Raw genomic sequence first — 15,178 nt, 5'->3', positions numbered from 1 at the left:
CCAAAGGTCCGAGACATATACTTCAATGGATTGAAGCACCTCAACTGAAATAGTTGGAAGAAATGAACTAAGGAAAAATAGTAGGAGAGCGACAACAAGCGGCTTAAGGACAACAATTATTGGCAAACATCAAATAATGAGGGATGCACATATCAAATATGAGGGTGTACTTCTCAATTTTGGGGTTTAAGATATTTGGGTAAAAGCAAAGGCGGTATATTATTAAGGATAAGGGATCAAAAGGCAGGATGGAATTTATTTTTTGAAGATAGAATGAAGAAGGGTGTTGATATCAATTCTAGGTCTATGGAAATTACAAAGGACATAGACCAGTTGTAAGAATCAAAGTTAAGGGGAGCTAATTCTTCCTTCTTTCACACACTAACCTTTCTGACAGCAAGCAACCAACAAGTACTTGGTAAGGTGAACCAACCCAAGGTAGGTTTGATGCCATAGAGATAAGGAGGTGGTCGAGATTCATGAAGAGAGAGGAGTTTTTCGCCACAAAGGTTGAGCAATCAACAGCTCCGACAAAGAGGTCGTGGGCCATATTGTTGACTGAAGTATGAAGAAAGGTTCTCCATGGGACAAAAGAGAGTGGCTGAACTCCCAAGCTCGAACAGAATCTCCCAAGCCTTGATTGCACCAAACATAGTAGACGACAAAAATAAAATAGAAAGAATGCTTGTGTTGTGGTCGATTTGCAGCAAGTGGTGGGGATTGTGATAGGGCTTGACGATGGCCCGGCGGACGGCAATTCTAGTGGAATAGTCGTCTGGCGGAGAACAACATTTTATGTGTTGTGCTCAAATGCCGGGTGGGATCTACCCGCTTTGATACCATGTTAAATTTCAAGATTCCACTAAATTATGGATGTATCTTCATTGAAGAGTAAATGGTGCTTAAATAAGCACTTACATAAAAGGAGATAAACATGACAGATAAAGATAAGAAGATCATCGTAATCTAAACCAACTTCCCTAAAGAACTAAAATAGAAAATGGAAGAGAGAGACGTGATCGAACATCTTAAATCTCACTAGAGAGAAGACGCTTTTGAACGTCTCAGATCTGACTATCAAGTCACAAATTAAATGGTTGCTCGGCTCGGGTTCGAGTTGGACCCGAGTTGCACCCTTAGCCAACCGATTTCCTTCCATACTCGCACATTCTGACCAGGGACCCAAAAATTGATTTTAAAAGTTGATGGCTAAAATAGAAAATGGAAGAGAGAGAAGACGCTTTTGAACGCGATCGAACGTCTTAGATCTCACTAGAGAGAGAGAGAAGAGAGAGAGAGGACGCTTTTGAACGTCTTAGATCTCACTGTCAAGTCCAGATAACTAGTCTCCCCAAAATCGCCTCCTCTATTTAAACTACACACCCCATTCATCCAACTTCTCTTTCTTGGAGGGGGCGCGCCTTCTATTTCCTACTTCCTGAACCTCTCTACCAAGTCTGGCTCCCACTGCAAAACCCTAACCCTAATCTCAAACATCACAAATCCTTCAATTTTTCATCAGACAACGAAGATAACCAAATGGGAATCCCAGCTTTCTATCGATGGCTGGTAGGAAAATACCCTCTTTCAGTCACAAATGTTCTCGAAGAAATTCCCCTCTTCATCGATGGTACTCTAATCCCAGTCGATTCCAGTAAACCTAACCCTAACGGCATTGAATTTGACAATCTTTATCTTGACATGAACGGGATCATACACCCTTGTTTCCATCCAGAAGGCCTGGTATTTCACATATTCTTATCTTTCCATCTTTTCTTTGTTTCTTTGTTTATTTTTTGTATTTTTTCAGCCTGCTCCGAAATCGTATGAAGAAGTTTTCAAGACTGTGTTTAAATACATCGATCACATTTTCTCCATGATTCGCCCTCGGAGCCTTCTATATATGGCGATTGGTGAGTTAGTAGCTTTTTCGGCTCTTTTTTTTCTCTGATTTGTTCCCTTTTTTTTTTTTTTTTTTTCTGGAATTTAATTGTGTTCATAGATGGTGTTGCGCCACGAGCAAAGATGAATCAACAGCGTGCAAGAAGATTTAGGGCTGCTAAAGATGCGGCAGATGTGGTGAGTTTATTGCCTTTATTTATTGGGAAATGATATCAGCACTACTATGTTTTGATTTCCACTAGAGCATCTTGTCTTTTAGTGTTTGAGGAGCTGTCAAAAGGTTATTACATTTCCCAAAAAAGTTCTCACAACTCACAAGCCAATTAAAAAAGAAAAGACAAGCTGGGACCGTGCTGATATCATTTCCCTTCTTTTATTGTTGTTAGTTGTTCAAGTATTAATGATTGAATAACACCATCTCTAACTGCTTAAGCTTTTGTTGTAATTGGTTGTTTCACATGGTATTAGAGATAGGAAAACACTTTGAAAATGGGATTCCGTTTGGAAAATAAAAAAGGGGCTGAAATGACCGTTGATTTGGCCCGTTTACATGTGTATTTAATGCTTTTACGGGAATTTGAGCTCCCTCCATTTGTCTTTTAGTGGACGTGGCTCTAATGATCGAAGCCCGTTTTTCTTCCTCAAGACGGAATCTCGTTTTCCTAGTAGTGCTCTTAGAGATATTGCCTCATGGCATGCCTGAGTTCAAAACCCAACAACTCCCTGATATTAAAAATCCATGTGTATGGCCAACCTAAAAGAGGGGTAACATGTGCCACGTGTACGGCCAACCCAAAAAAAGAGGGGCCGCATGTGAGGGGGAGTGTTGAAGTATAAATGATTGAATAACACCATCTCTTGCAGCTCAAGATTTTGGAGTAAGTGGTTGTTTCACATTATTATTATTTTTTTATTGGGAATGTTGTGGGGGTTTGATTTAACTTATTGCTAATTCATCTCAGGCTTCTGAGGCGGAGAAGCTAACAAGCGAATTCATATCAGAAGGGGAAAAACTAGCTCACTTGGAGCACAGTAAGGTACTAGATTCTAACGTTATCACACCTGGAACAGAATTCATGGCAACTCTGTCCACAGCTCTACAATATTACATACACTTGAGACTGAACACAGATCCTGGGTGGCGAGGCATCGAGGTAAACCCAATTTTTTTTCCCTTACCATGTTTTGCTTTTTTTCCTTTTTTCTATTTCTTTTCTTTGTTTTTTGGAATTATGCCTCATTGTGGGTGCATGATCGAAGGTCATTCTTTCGGATGCCAATGTGCCGGGTGAGGGGGAGCACAAGATAATGTCACACATCCGTTTGCAAAGAAATCTACAGGGATTCGATCCAAACACACGGCATTGCTTGTATGGGTTGGTAAGTACCTCTGACTTTTGTTTTAATATCCATCTGTCTTCAAGCTTAGGTGCCAAATAGGTCTTTGTCTTGTAATATGAATTTGCCCTGTTGTTGTTTCAGGATGCTGACTTGATCATGCTTGCCCTGGCTACCCATGAAGTACATTTTGTAATTCTTAGAGAGGTTGGGATTTCTTAAGCTTCACACTCGCTTTTCACTGATCTGATTTCCAATGATTCTAATTTGAGAGTTTTTTTTTTGTGCGTAGGACATCCACACATTACGACAGAATGATAGGAGTCAAAAAAATGGTGGTGAATCTCCACATCCAGCTCGGCAAGAAGAAAGGAAGAATGCAAATAAAAAAGACGTGGTAGGGGCACATGATGATGATGATATTCCGAGGCAGAAATTTCAGGTTTGTTTTGTTTTCTCTGATATAAAATGCTATTTAATTTGGTCAATCTAGGAAGGGATAATAACTCAATAAAATCTTATGCATGGGAAGTTGAATTAATGTTGAGCAAAATAGCTGGAAATTCAGTGTGTTTACACTTTGAAATTGCAAGAACGGAACACAACTTTCTGATGATAAGGAAGCACAATAGTTGGACCTAAGCAATAATAGTAACCCATGTGGTCACTTGCGTGGTTCTCATTTTCACGCAAGGTGGAACTAACCTGAGGCACGTGTTCAATGTTAGCAGGCCGATATGCAAACCACTTGTATGCACTTTTGAATGCACACTCTTTCCCTGTCAGGATTATTGCGTACTCAAGCATATGTTCTTGGCTTTTAATCATTGGCAGGGTCGGAATTGTATTAGAGGCTGTTTGCCCCTCTAATATTGGCCTTGGATAATTTCAGGGGCTAGGTCTATATTGGTAGGTGGTTGTAACTTCTTGTTAAATTGTAACTTAAAATGGTGTAAACCACCCTTTTCAACAATTCCATTATGCATCTGATACTACTAGGAAAGCGGACATGGAAATGTTCTAGAGACATCAAGAATTTATTTCATACAATGTCAGAATCATCTATGGCCATAAGCAAAGCTATTTCAGAAAAATCGAAGACCATAAGTGAAGACTATATGGGAAGGTAAAAAAAAATGAAAAACTTCCGGAGAGTACTCCCTAAAACATTGTCGCATAACTGTTGAAGCGTGTGAAAATTGAATTGTTTTATATTCACATAGCCATTCAAATGTATATAGTAAGCAGGCGAATCATGGATATGCATAGCCATTTAAATTTATATAGTTAGCAGGTGAATCCTTGATATGCATGCCCATTTAAATGTATATAGTAACCAGGCAAATCCATTCTTGCATATCCTTCTCATTTACATGGGGGATTAAGTCTTGTTTTGTTGGTTCCCAATATACGAAATTTGTATATTTCCATTTACTTTTTATCTCAAGTTGATCCGAAGTTGATGGTCTCCATTTTCTATGTCAGTTTCTCAAAATTTGGGTTCTTAGGGACTATTTAGAGCATGACATGAGAATACCGGATTCAACAATGAAGACAGATCTGGAACGATTGGTGGACGATTTTGTTTTCATGTGCTTATTTGTGGGAAATGATTTTCTACCCCATATGCCTTCTCTGGAAATTTCCGAGGTTTGTGCCATTACTGGATGCTTGAAAAAAAAATTCTGCATTTTGGTTTGGGGATCCCATTCAATTATTTTGATATGCTTATCCAATGCAATGAAGATGCCACACTTATTTTTACTAAAACGTGACTAAATATTTTTATTTTTTCTGACTTTATGACAGGGTGCCATTGACCTACTTATGAATACATACAAAAAGGAGTTCGTCCGAATGGGTGGTTATTTGACTAATTCTAGTGAGGTGCTTAGTTGGCATATTTATGCTCACGTGATGCCATTCTGATTCAAAATTTTTGGGTGCATATTGTTTAAAGTGCTTGGCCAACTTTTTTTGAGCCCTACTACTAATCGGGTGGAAACTTAACCTTTGTTTCTTGCTGTTCATTCTATTTAATATTTGAATCTACTCCAATGTTTCATCATTACCACTTTCTTAGTCTTGCTTTTGGTGTTTTGGGCATGCTACCTTGAACTTGCAATCATTTATATTATAGCTCTTTTTTTGGACAATTTGATTGCTCAGATTTAAGTGGGTGAAAATGCCTAAGATGCACAATGAGCATTATATTTGTATGTATGGTATATCCACCGACATAGGATATCAATTTGTAGTGGGAAAATCTCCAAATTTATTTGCTCGCTTTCACATTTGACACACAACAAGCCTGGGCATTTTCATTCTCTTAATTCCAATGTCCCCTTTAATTTCTCTTACTGCTATAAAGTTGTATTTAAGATTCATTGTGTGGTTTTGTGTCTAGGTTCCCATGACAGGTTTCTCGGTTGTCTCCTTATTAAACTAGGGGGGAGAGAGAGAGAGAGATTTTTGGTGAAAACCTAATATATAAGGATTCTTTTGATCAAAAGGTTAGATTAGGAAGAAACACATGAAGAGTATGAGAGAGGCTTTCTCTTGATCGTGAGTGGAGAGTGAGAAATCCTTCTTGTACGCAAGAAGAGGGAACAATTTTCTTTCTCTTAGGGTGTGTTTGGTTGCACAAAAGCCAGGGAGGCTTAGGAATTTTGGTTGGAATTTGGGTGCCAGGTTAGCAAAATTCCCGTTTGGTTTTCAATATTGCATTGATTGAACTCCCTGGGGACTCTCTGGGATGTCTCTTAGTAATTATTGCATGTTTGCTGATGTGCCATTCTTGTCCCCTCCTTACGACATTCAAGCTAAAATCGACAAAAAGGTGGAATTTTGCTTGAAATTTCTTGGGAATGGTGGGTTTTTTCTCTCTCTTTCTCTCTTCACTCTCTCTTCTCTCTATATTGGTATGACACCCCTACTTATTCCCCTACTCTCCGAGTCTATGTCGCGCAACCAAACACTACTTTACCGCTATTCTCCAAGGTAATTCCAGGCAAATCCAGTGCTTGCCTCCTCTCTGTTGTCTACTTATTCCACCACTCTCCGAGTCTATGCCGCACAACCAAACAGACCCAAAAAGGCATGGGAGAGAGCGTGGTTGGATGATCTTTGGGTCGAGAGAAAGAAATAATTTGTTTTGGGATTGGATTTAATCCCATTGTAATCTTTGTATATTCTTCCATGGTGGCAGGTTGTGATCTCCTCTGTGGAGGTGTGCTTTTAAGCCATACCACGTAAACACGCTTGTTATCTTTGTGTGATCGTGATCTCCTCTGTGTTTGCATCTTTCCATTATGTTTCCAAACACTACTTTACCACTGTTTGCATTTATTTGTATTCCTCTTTGAAACTTTTGAACTTCCCTTACATGTATATACATTTCTATACGTATAACCTCCCAAATATTATTGTTTTGCTGCTTATTGCTTACAAGTTCTGTTGTAACTTAGGTTGTTATTATCTTAGATTCTATGGCATGGTTCTTTTTCGTTGGGTAGCAAAGATACTGGCATAAAGTGGGCCATTATAAAGTTAAGGGAATGATATGGGCACGACCATGTTTTGATGATAGGTGGGAACTCACCTTGTCCTATATGCTTAACCAGTTGTTACAATTCCCAAAAAGCTGTAAGCAGCTGTTGACAGCTGGTTAAAGCATATGGGACAAGTTGAGTTTGTGGCTATTATCAAAACATGGTTGTGCCTATGGCATTTGGCTAAAGTTATTATGCCTTATTCAAACATGACGACTTCTTCAATTTTTATTTTTATTTTTAATTTCATTTCGTGATGTGCATTTGTTCTTATTCTACAGGTGGATTTGGGACGTGTGGAGTACTTCATACAGGCAGTTGGATCTCATGAAAATGCCATCTTTAGGAGGCGTAGCCAGGTTCTACATTAGCACTCAGTGCTTTCCATTCTCGGCAAATTTGACTCACATAATCATTCCAGAATTGGTTTCTTTTGCGTCTTGTAACATATATGAGCTTAGCTTTCTATTAACATTTCACGTTTGCTCTTGAAATCATTTCTTTTAGTTGCCTTCTGTTAACATTTCTTTTATAACATGAAGCGGGACGTCATGTTCATCCTAAAGTTCTTTCTTTTTTCCCCTCTTGTAATTAAGCGAGCTTAGCTTTCTGTTAACATTTCACGTTTGCTCTTGAAATCGTTTCTTTTAGTTGCCTTCTGTTAGCATTTCTTTTCTGTTTGGTTGCCAGTAAACTTTTTGTCCTAGGAAGTTTTAGTAAAGTTTTGGTCCCATCCCATGTTTGGTTGCCTTTTAGCACTAGAATTTTTTTAATCCCACTCTTGTAATGCTTGCCTTTTCATCCCCTCCCAAAATAATCCCAGGAACCAAAAATAAGCTTGAGAAGAATTTTTTTCTTCCCAACAGTTCAAGCAACCAAACCAACTTTTTTTTTTCCCACCATAGTCCGGTCAACCAAACATGGGATATTTATTTTACCGGGATACTTCTAGGACTTTTTTTTCCCCACCTCTCCTTGGATTTTTTTTCTCCCACATAAATCCCAGGAACCAAAAAAAACCCAGCAACCAAACAGAGCATTTTCTAGTGTCCATCGCAGAAGGCATTTCGCAGATGGCCTGTTGCATCTGACAGCAGCCACACCAGCTTTCTTGTCAGCAGGTTTTGTCTTCATTTATGATGTGGCTGCTGTCAGATGCCACAGGCCATCTGCGAAATGCCTTCTGCGATAGACGCTAGCAAATTCCTTTCTTTTACAACATGAAGTGGGATGCCATTTTCATCCTAAAGTTCAATTTTTTTTTTCTGGATGGATTCTCCTGTTATGTTTCTGTACTTTCTGTTTCTGAGGGCATCTCTTCCTATTTTATTTCTTGTATTTGCTAATTTTCTTGGTATTAATGCCTTTTGTTATCGCTAAAAAAGAAATAGGGAAAGTCCGAAGATATCCGACTTTGTTTCTGAGTGATCATTAGGACATATGAAAATTGGTCAAAGCATCCTCAACAAGGTTTGATATAAAAAAAGAGAAGTGTCTCATTAAAATCTTCTAATCGTTTGCCTACTAGATTTTTATTAAGAAGCTTCTTGTGATTTCACTGTTTATAAACATGGACTTGGCCAATGACTTGCCCAAAATCATTAGTAAGTATGAATATTGGTCAAAGTATCCTTAACAAGATTTCATATCAAAAAGAGAAAATGTTGCATTAAAAACTTTTATCTTTAGCCTACTAGCTTATTATTAAGCAGCAGCTTCTGATTGCAATGATTAGAAACGTGGACTTGGACATTGATTTGCCTAATTCCAAGCGAGTCAACTCTCGAATCAATAATTGACTTGGATAGAGATGGCTGAGTATTTTTAGTTTCTGATTGACACAGACGTGACAAAAAATGGATTCACTTGGTCGTAAATGATTGCCCAGAGAAGTTTCTCAATATTGTGTAGTCATATGCTCTGTACTTGAGTTGTTATATGCCTTTTGGTTATTTATGGCCTTGCATGTATCAAACATGTTGTCTTCGGTTATCTTCAGTCTTTTAAACTATGTCTTTTAATCAGAATGAAAGGAAATGATATCTTTGTGCTGTATGTTAGCATTCTGACATAACATTTTTGTTGCTGTTCTATCACATGGTTTGGCTACTAATGCAGTCCGCAAACAACTTGATTTTTGTTCAGCTACAGAAAGACAAAGAGATCCACTTTCAGAATTTGTCAAATAGGAATATCGGCAAAACTTGTGCCTCGTCAACTCTATCACGTGTCGAGCAGAAACAGGCATCTAGCAATTTTTGGTCCTCTCTTACGCCCATGGAAACACCAATTCGCCAGGCTTCACAAAGTGTGAGTATATAGTGGGTTTTTTCTTATTCTTAGCCCATCAAAAAGGAAATTCTATTGGACAAGTGTCCATTTCTCTCACACTTATTATGCTCTGATCTAGCTACAGTCTAATGTGAAGGAGTTGCAGAGCTCCACAAAGGGGGGCTGTAATATCGTTTCAAATGGTTCGTCATGTAGTGATGGAATAGTTGACAAGGTTTGTCATATCATTATTCAGGCTTCTATGGTGTTTTAAATGCATGTATTTAGTTACTGGTCTGCATACCTGGGTTCATTGAAGCGTAACTGAACAGATAAGGCTGGGAGAAGAAGGGTGGAAGGAGAGGTATTATTCTGAGAAGTTTGAGGCCAGGACTGACGATGACTATGAGAAAATCAGAAGAAATGCTGTAAGTCAATTTGGTTACTTCAACATTTTATTTCCCAATACTGCATATTTAACTGGAGGTGTTTTTGATGTGTTACACGGATGCCATATCCCTTCCATCCGGCTGGTGAGCACGAGCTACAATTCTCAAACCCTATGGGCTAATATTGTATTTATTTTCTTATCAATGACGTGGGACGGAGACTTTTTTGTGGATTTACTGCACACCTAACCATAGAAGTGAAGATTTCATTTACTACTGCTGACTCACATTGGAGATGTTCTTTATGGCAGTTTTATTTTATTTAATGTTCTAAATCAGATGACTCTCTTGCACTGGTTTCTTTAAATGTTTCCCCTTTGCTTTTTATTTGGTGGAAATTAGTTTGTATTGTAATCGAATGTTTGTGTGTTTGCTTACTCTGTAGGTCTTGAAATATGCTGAAGGGATTTGCTGGGTCATGCACTATTACTACCAAGGTGTCTGCTCATGGCAATGGTATGTATGAGCTGAGTTCGCTTTTTAATCTGCTATGATTGTATTACCTCCCCTTTTGATTTTTATGGCTGATTGGTGGATCACTGCCTTAATTATTTAGAAAAATTAAACTTTTGGTGCTTGCTCTTATGTTTATATTTGGTGTTTGCTCTTTATGTTTTCATTTTATATGCTACCGTTTTTAATATTATATAAATTTTCATTCTGCAGGTTTTATCCTTATCATTATGCTCCATTTGCTTCAGACTTTTATGGTCTGGATCAGTTGGGGATCCATTTCATGCTTGGGTACCCCTTCAAGCCATTCGATCAGCTGATGGGTGTTTTGCCTGCTGCAAGGTTGGCAATTGAGCCTGTCCTGTTTACAGGGGAGCAAGACAGTATTTTTCTTTATGTTACATAATTATCAACTCAATCAGCGATCTAAATTCTGCACCTGCAGTGCGCATGCACTTCCTTTGTTCTACAGGAAATTGATGACTGATTCTTCGTCACCTATTGCTGATTTTTACCCTACTGGTAGGGTTGTGCTGTGAATATTTGTAACTCTTTAATTTCCCATGAGTAGTCCTCCTTAAAGGCTCTAATACAGTTCCGTAATTTTGGACAGATTTTGATCTTGACATGAATGGAAAGCGTTACACATGGCAGGTAATGGTTGATTTCATTAACAATTTTGAGCCGTAGTGTTATGATATCTAGGTCTTTAAATCATTGGTCTGGGGCCCAGATTCAAGATCCATTTAAGTCTGTCTGCATGTAATGTCTAATTGATGATGCATAGGAATATCTCACCTGTAAATATCTCCATTTTTGGAGTGGATATTAGACAATTCTAATATACAATCTTCTATTTGTTATCATATTTTCTTGACAATTACCAACATAACTTCTTGTTTCTGCTGTATATTTTCTGTTATGACTTTTTCCTATAATAAGCATTTGCATCATTCTCTTTTCTTAATGATTTTATAAAATCCTAAATGAATGCCTATTTATCTTCTTATCAGTGGAGGCCTATTTTTCTTCTTATCAGTGGAGGATTATTTTGCACCTGCTTTACAATAATATTTTACACTGCACTATTCTATATTTAGTTCACTTATTTGCTGTTAACCTTCTGTTTTTAAACTCATTACATCAACATATTCTAGTGGCATAGACTATTATGTTGATGTATCATTTTGGCATGCTGGGCTAGAGTTCACATACAGTGGAAATCCCTAAGAAATCTCACAAGCAAACTGAAGAAGGTTAGGAAATTTTCTTCAATGGAGTTTGATTGAACTTTTTTGGAAAATGCCTAAACAGAACCTCTTTTTTCGCTAGCTTCATCATTCTGTTACTTCTTGTAAACTAGCATTTAACTTTGTTAAGCAAAACAAAGTTTCTTAAAACATTATTCCAATCAAACTTCACTAACTACTAAATCAACACACAAGTTATGTTTTTTTAAGAAAAATAAATGTGCAACACCTATAGATTTTTTTTCTATGATTTTCACCAGCCCCCTTCAATTCTAATTCTAATTCCTAGCTCAATATGCTTGGTGGTCCTTGCATGGAAGGTGAGGTGCGTATCTAAGTACATCTTAGGAGTTTCAAAAGGATTATATGTAGGTGTGCATATTTAAGGAGATGTTAGGACTTTCAAAGGTTCACAAATTAAGTGATGCTCAATGTAATGATTCGTGTCAAAATAATTTTATCTTTTTTCTCCTGATGGGCAGGCTGTTTGTAAACTACCTTTTATCAAAGAGTCCCGCCTTCTCGCGGAAATTGCAAAGGTGGAAAACACCCTAACGGTAATACTTGATGGTTATTCATATCTAATCCTTTTGGTTACTCTGTTGACATATTTTTGAAATTCCCAACCGGTTTTGTACCTGATCTTTAAGTTTTTCTTTTCTAGGATAGCGAAAAGCAGAGAAACAGTTTGCGTATGGATGTACTCTTTGTGCATATTTCGCATCCTTTAGCAACAAAGATTTTGTCAACTTATAGGCGAAAGAAAGATCACCCGAAGTTGCCCAAGGCTAAAATCAAGAAGAAAATTGATCCGATGATCAGGTTTGTGTTTAAAACCACTGTGATACTAAAGTTTCAGACTTATGCAAATGTTTCAAATTTATGTATTCTTTTGCTTTCTGCATACACTATCTCCCAGCTTGTCCTTTGTGTTCTTGGTTTATTACTTCCAGTCATAAGTTGTTGAAGAAGTTTTTTGAGGGAAAGATTGCTTTGTTTAGTATGATCTAGTGCGTCATGTATAAAAAGATTGGTCAGTACTTGTAATGAGATGGCAGACGTGTACACTTGGTTTTGTTAGATGAAGTTATGTTTCCAAAGAAGTATGGAGTGCTCAGTTATATCTCCACTTATTGTGATTCCGACAGTCTTGTCATGAGCATGCCTATATTGCGCACCCCAAAGTTCACCACTTGACAACTTTCGAAGGCAGTTTTTTAACAAAAAACTATTAGGCTGCACGGGGTTCAATGTTTAATTCTTTAAAGGCAGCCTCCCCATGCTTTCTATACTATTGTCATTGCCATGCTTATGTGGGTAAGGACAGTTAAATAAGTATCATTTAGTTTTGTTGACCTTTTCCAACCATTACGCTAGGTGGGCAATTCGAGCACACCAATGTTGGAATTGATCTCTAGTTTTGAATCCAGCGTTTTTTTATGGAACGATGTGGGTTAGTCATATTCTACCTCATCTCAGAAGGCATAGTCTGAAGAAGCTCAGCAAGTTTCTTGATGAGGTTGCGTATCTTCATTAAATAGCTAACAAACAAAAGATTTTTTATTTTTTTTGAGAAATGACAAACAAAAGATATTTACTTCATGAGAAATTATATGGTGCCCGATCGGGCACGTACCCTTGGCATTTGATCCAATGGCAGCCCCTTAAAAAGTTGAAAAAGCGGGCTACTGTTGGGTCAAATATCAAGGGTGGATGCCCTGCCCTTGTACGTGCCCGATCAGGCACGTATAAAATCTCTTTACTTCATTTACTTAAGCAAGCTCTGTATACTCCCTTCTCATTTTAACAGGGTATTACAGTGGTGATGTTGGTTGTTTCTATATTTATTCTTCCGTAAGATCTAATATCACTTTTCCTCTACTGATGTCATTATCATGCTCATATGATCATATCATCCATAGTTCTTTCTTTTGCCCCATAGTTACGGATACGTTAATCAAGTGATTAGATGTTAATTGCCATGGCATGTTTGGATTCAATGCGATTGTTACATGGGGAAGCAAAGCTGCGTTGATTGGCTCTAGTTTAAGATATATTTTAATTACAACCCATATTTGTTTTGCATTATGTGGGGTCCTATAGAGTCCAAGAATTGGGCAGTCGAAACACGGAAACATGTATTAAACTTAAATAGCCCTGATTTCATCCTATTAATTTTATTTGGAATGCTTTACCTACACTTTTCCAAGCATCTCATTAGGGTCCGAGAAAAATGGATTTAACATCTAGGTGGTTGCACTGCTTTTAGAGCCAAAGCTGATTCTATACTTGAAAAGATTAATGGATGGTTAGTTCCTTTCGCAGTGCTGTAAGTAATCCTAACAGTGCGCTTACTTGCAGTGGTGGAATGAATGGGTACATGTATATTTCTGATAAGACTGCTTGCCTGCCGGAAGGATGTTCTCCTGTTGGGGACATGGAGAAGATAACAGAGAACAGAATCCTGTAAGTATCCAGTTAACAATTATGAATTAGTTGAGTACTATCACTTTTTCTCTGTTTCTCACTAAAATCTGTTATCTTTTTTGGGTTTTTGTAGATCTGTGTTTTACAAATACCCTCCCCCTCATCCCCACATCCCCAGACCACCAAAAGGGCTCATCAAGCCTGGAAAGGTACAATTAGTAGTTTCTTCTTTCTTCCCCTTCTTTATTGTTACCCTTATTGTTTTCCTTAGTTCTTCCAATATCCTCATGAACATATGTTATTTTTGTTCCTTATAGACGGTTTCCAAGCGGGATGTGTTACCAATGCCAGTGTTATGGCATGAGAAAACAGCTGTCCTTGGCCGCATATTTACCGAAAGGTGATTATTTCCCAGACTACCTGTTTTCGGAGTTTTTTTTTCCCTTTTTTTTGTTATTGTGCCCAAGTAATGTATAATGTGTTTTCCTGCTGCACGCACAGTCCCGTTCCTAAATCCATATCTGGGCCTTATCTGGCAAAGTTGGCACACCAACTTGTGTCGAAATATTATCTCGAAAGGAAGCAACTAATTGTGCCTGCTGAACTTAACGGCTCAATTACCGATGGTTCTATCTCTCATTTGAAAGAGACCGACGAGGAAGTGATTAGTGCTGAAACAAGTTGCATGAATGAAGTGCACATGAAGAAGAAGCTGAAAAAGATGAATGGTGAGAGAACTCACATGAATGACTTGTGTAGTAAAAGAAAACGACAGGATGTTGATGGTGAGGGCATGAAAATCAAGAAACAAAGGAAGAAATGCCACGAGGCCTTATAATTTTTTGGTAGGTAAATGTCTGATTAATCTACCCTGTTCGTTATTAGATTTAATTGTGTTTTCCTAGTTGAGTTTTTATATAATTTATGCGAGAAGTAGTTCATAAACCAATGGCGGCGAATGGTTGGGCGTGCCTTGAGCTGTCTTTTGTTCTCTATGCTTAGGAGCCATGTGTATTAGAATATCCATTTTGTATTCTTTTTGCATAAACTCAGGTGTATTAGAATTAGCCACTTTGTATTCTTTATGAATAAACACATTATTTTTCAAGCTTATTCATGGAGAAAGACCACCTTAATATCTTCCCTTTATTTTCAGTAAGCTCTCACCATTAGCAATATCCATTTTGTATTTAGAGAACATAGAAAAAAAATCTCTGTACTACCTGGTCGTTCTCATATGAGAATTGAACTAGTAAGAGAACATAGAAAAAAAAATCTCACTCAAGCATCTACCTTTTTTCCCTTTTGGAGATGTTGCCAACTTTGAAGGTGAAATGTTGGAGGAAACTGACCTATCCAGCAAAACACATGCATTCTCCAGCTCCATTCCTGAAGTTAGAAGAGCTATAGATGAAGGTTGAAGGTAAGATTTCGAAGGAAACTGAACCACCTAAAGCAATTTTAGTACTAATAACACAGTAAATGGTTCAGTTTCCTGCAACTTTCAGTTGCAACTGCCACCATCGCCGGCATGTAG

The 15,178-nt window shown here is 37.9% G+C and overlaps 1 protein-coding gene across 2 annotated transcripts; it reads left to right on the top strand.

Moving 5' to 3' along the window:
• Positions 1-1,382: 1,382 nt before the first annotated feature.
• On the top strand, positions 1,383-14,781 carry LOC143877207 (5'-3' exoribonuclease 3-like). Of its 2 annotated transcripts, none has more exons than XM_077379119.1 (23): positions 1,383-1,743; positions 1,811-1,913; positions 2,003-2,079; positions 2,865-3,056; positions 3,163-3,282; positions 3,385-3,447; positions 3,533-3,682; positions 4,726-4,890; positions 5,050-5,127; positions 7,073-7,150; positions 8,937-9,101; positions 9,208-9,297; positions 9,395-9,490; positions 9,897-9,967; positions 10,178-10,306; positions 10,410-10,486; positions 10,578-10,618; positions 11,697-11,771; positions 11,879-12,036; positions 13,576-13,680; positions 13,775-13,850; positions 13,959-14,041; positions 14,143-14,781. In XM_077379119.1, the coding sequence occupies exons 1-23, from the start codon at positions 1,540-1,542 to the stop codon at positions 14,477-14,479; spliced, it is 2,733 nt and encodes a 910-aa protein (XP_077235234.1). In that variant the 5' UTR covers positions 1,383-1,539; the 3' UTR covers positions 14,480-14,781. The 2 variants fall into 2 exon arrangements, with proteins under 2 accessions (XP_077235234.1, XP_077235233.1); XM_077379118.1 differs by having other exon boundaries at positions 9,202-9,297.
• The last annotated feature ends 397 nt before the right edge of the window (positions 14,782-15,178 follow it).

Source organism: Tasmannia lanceolata, unplaced genomic scaffold (genome assembly GCF_043159265.1).
Source record: "Tasmannia lanceolata isolate RefF3 unplaced genomic scaffold, GAP_Taslan_0.1 ptg000005l, whole genome shotgun sequence".
Classification (NCBI taxonomy): Eukaryota; Viridiplantae; Streptophyta; class Magnoliopsida; order Canellales; family Winteraceae; genus Tasmannia; species Tasmannia lanceolata.
Note: the sequence above shows the minus strand (reverse complement) of the source record. Positions and strands in the feature narration are given on the sequence as shown.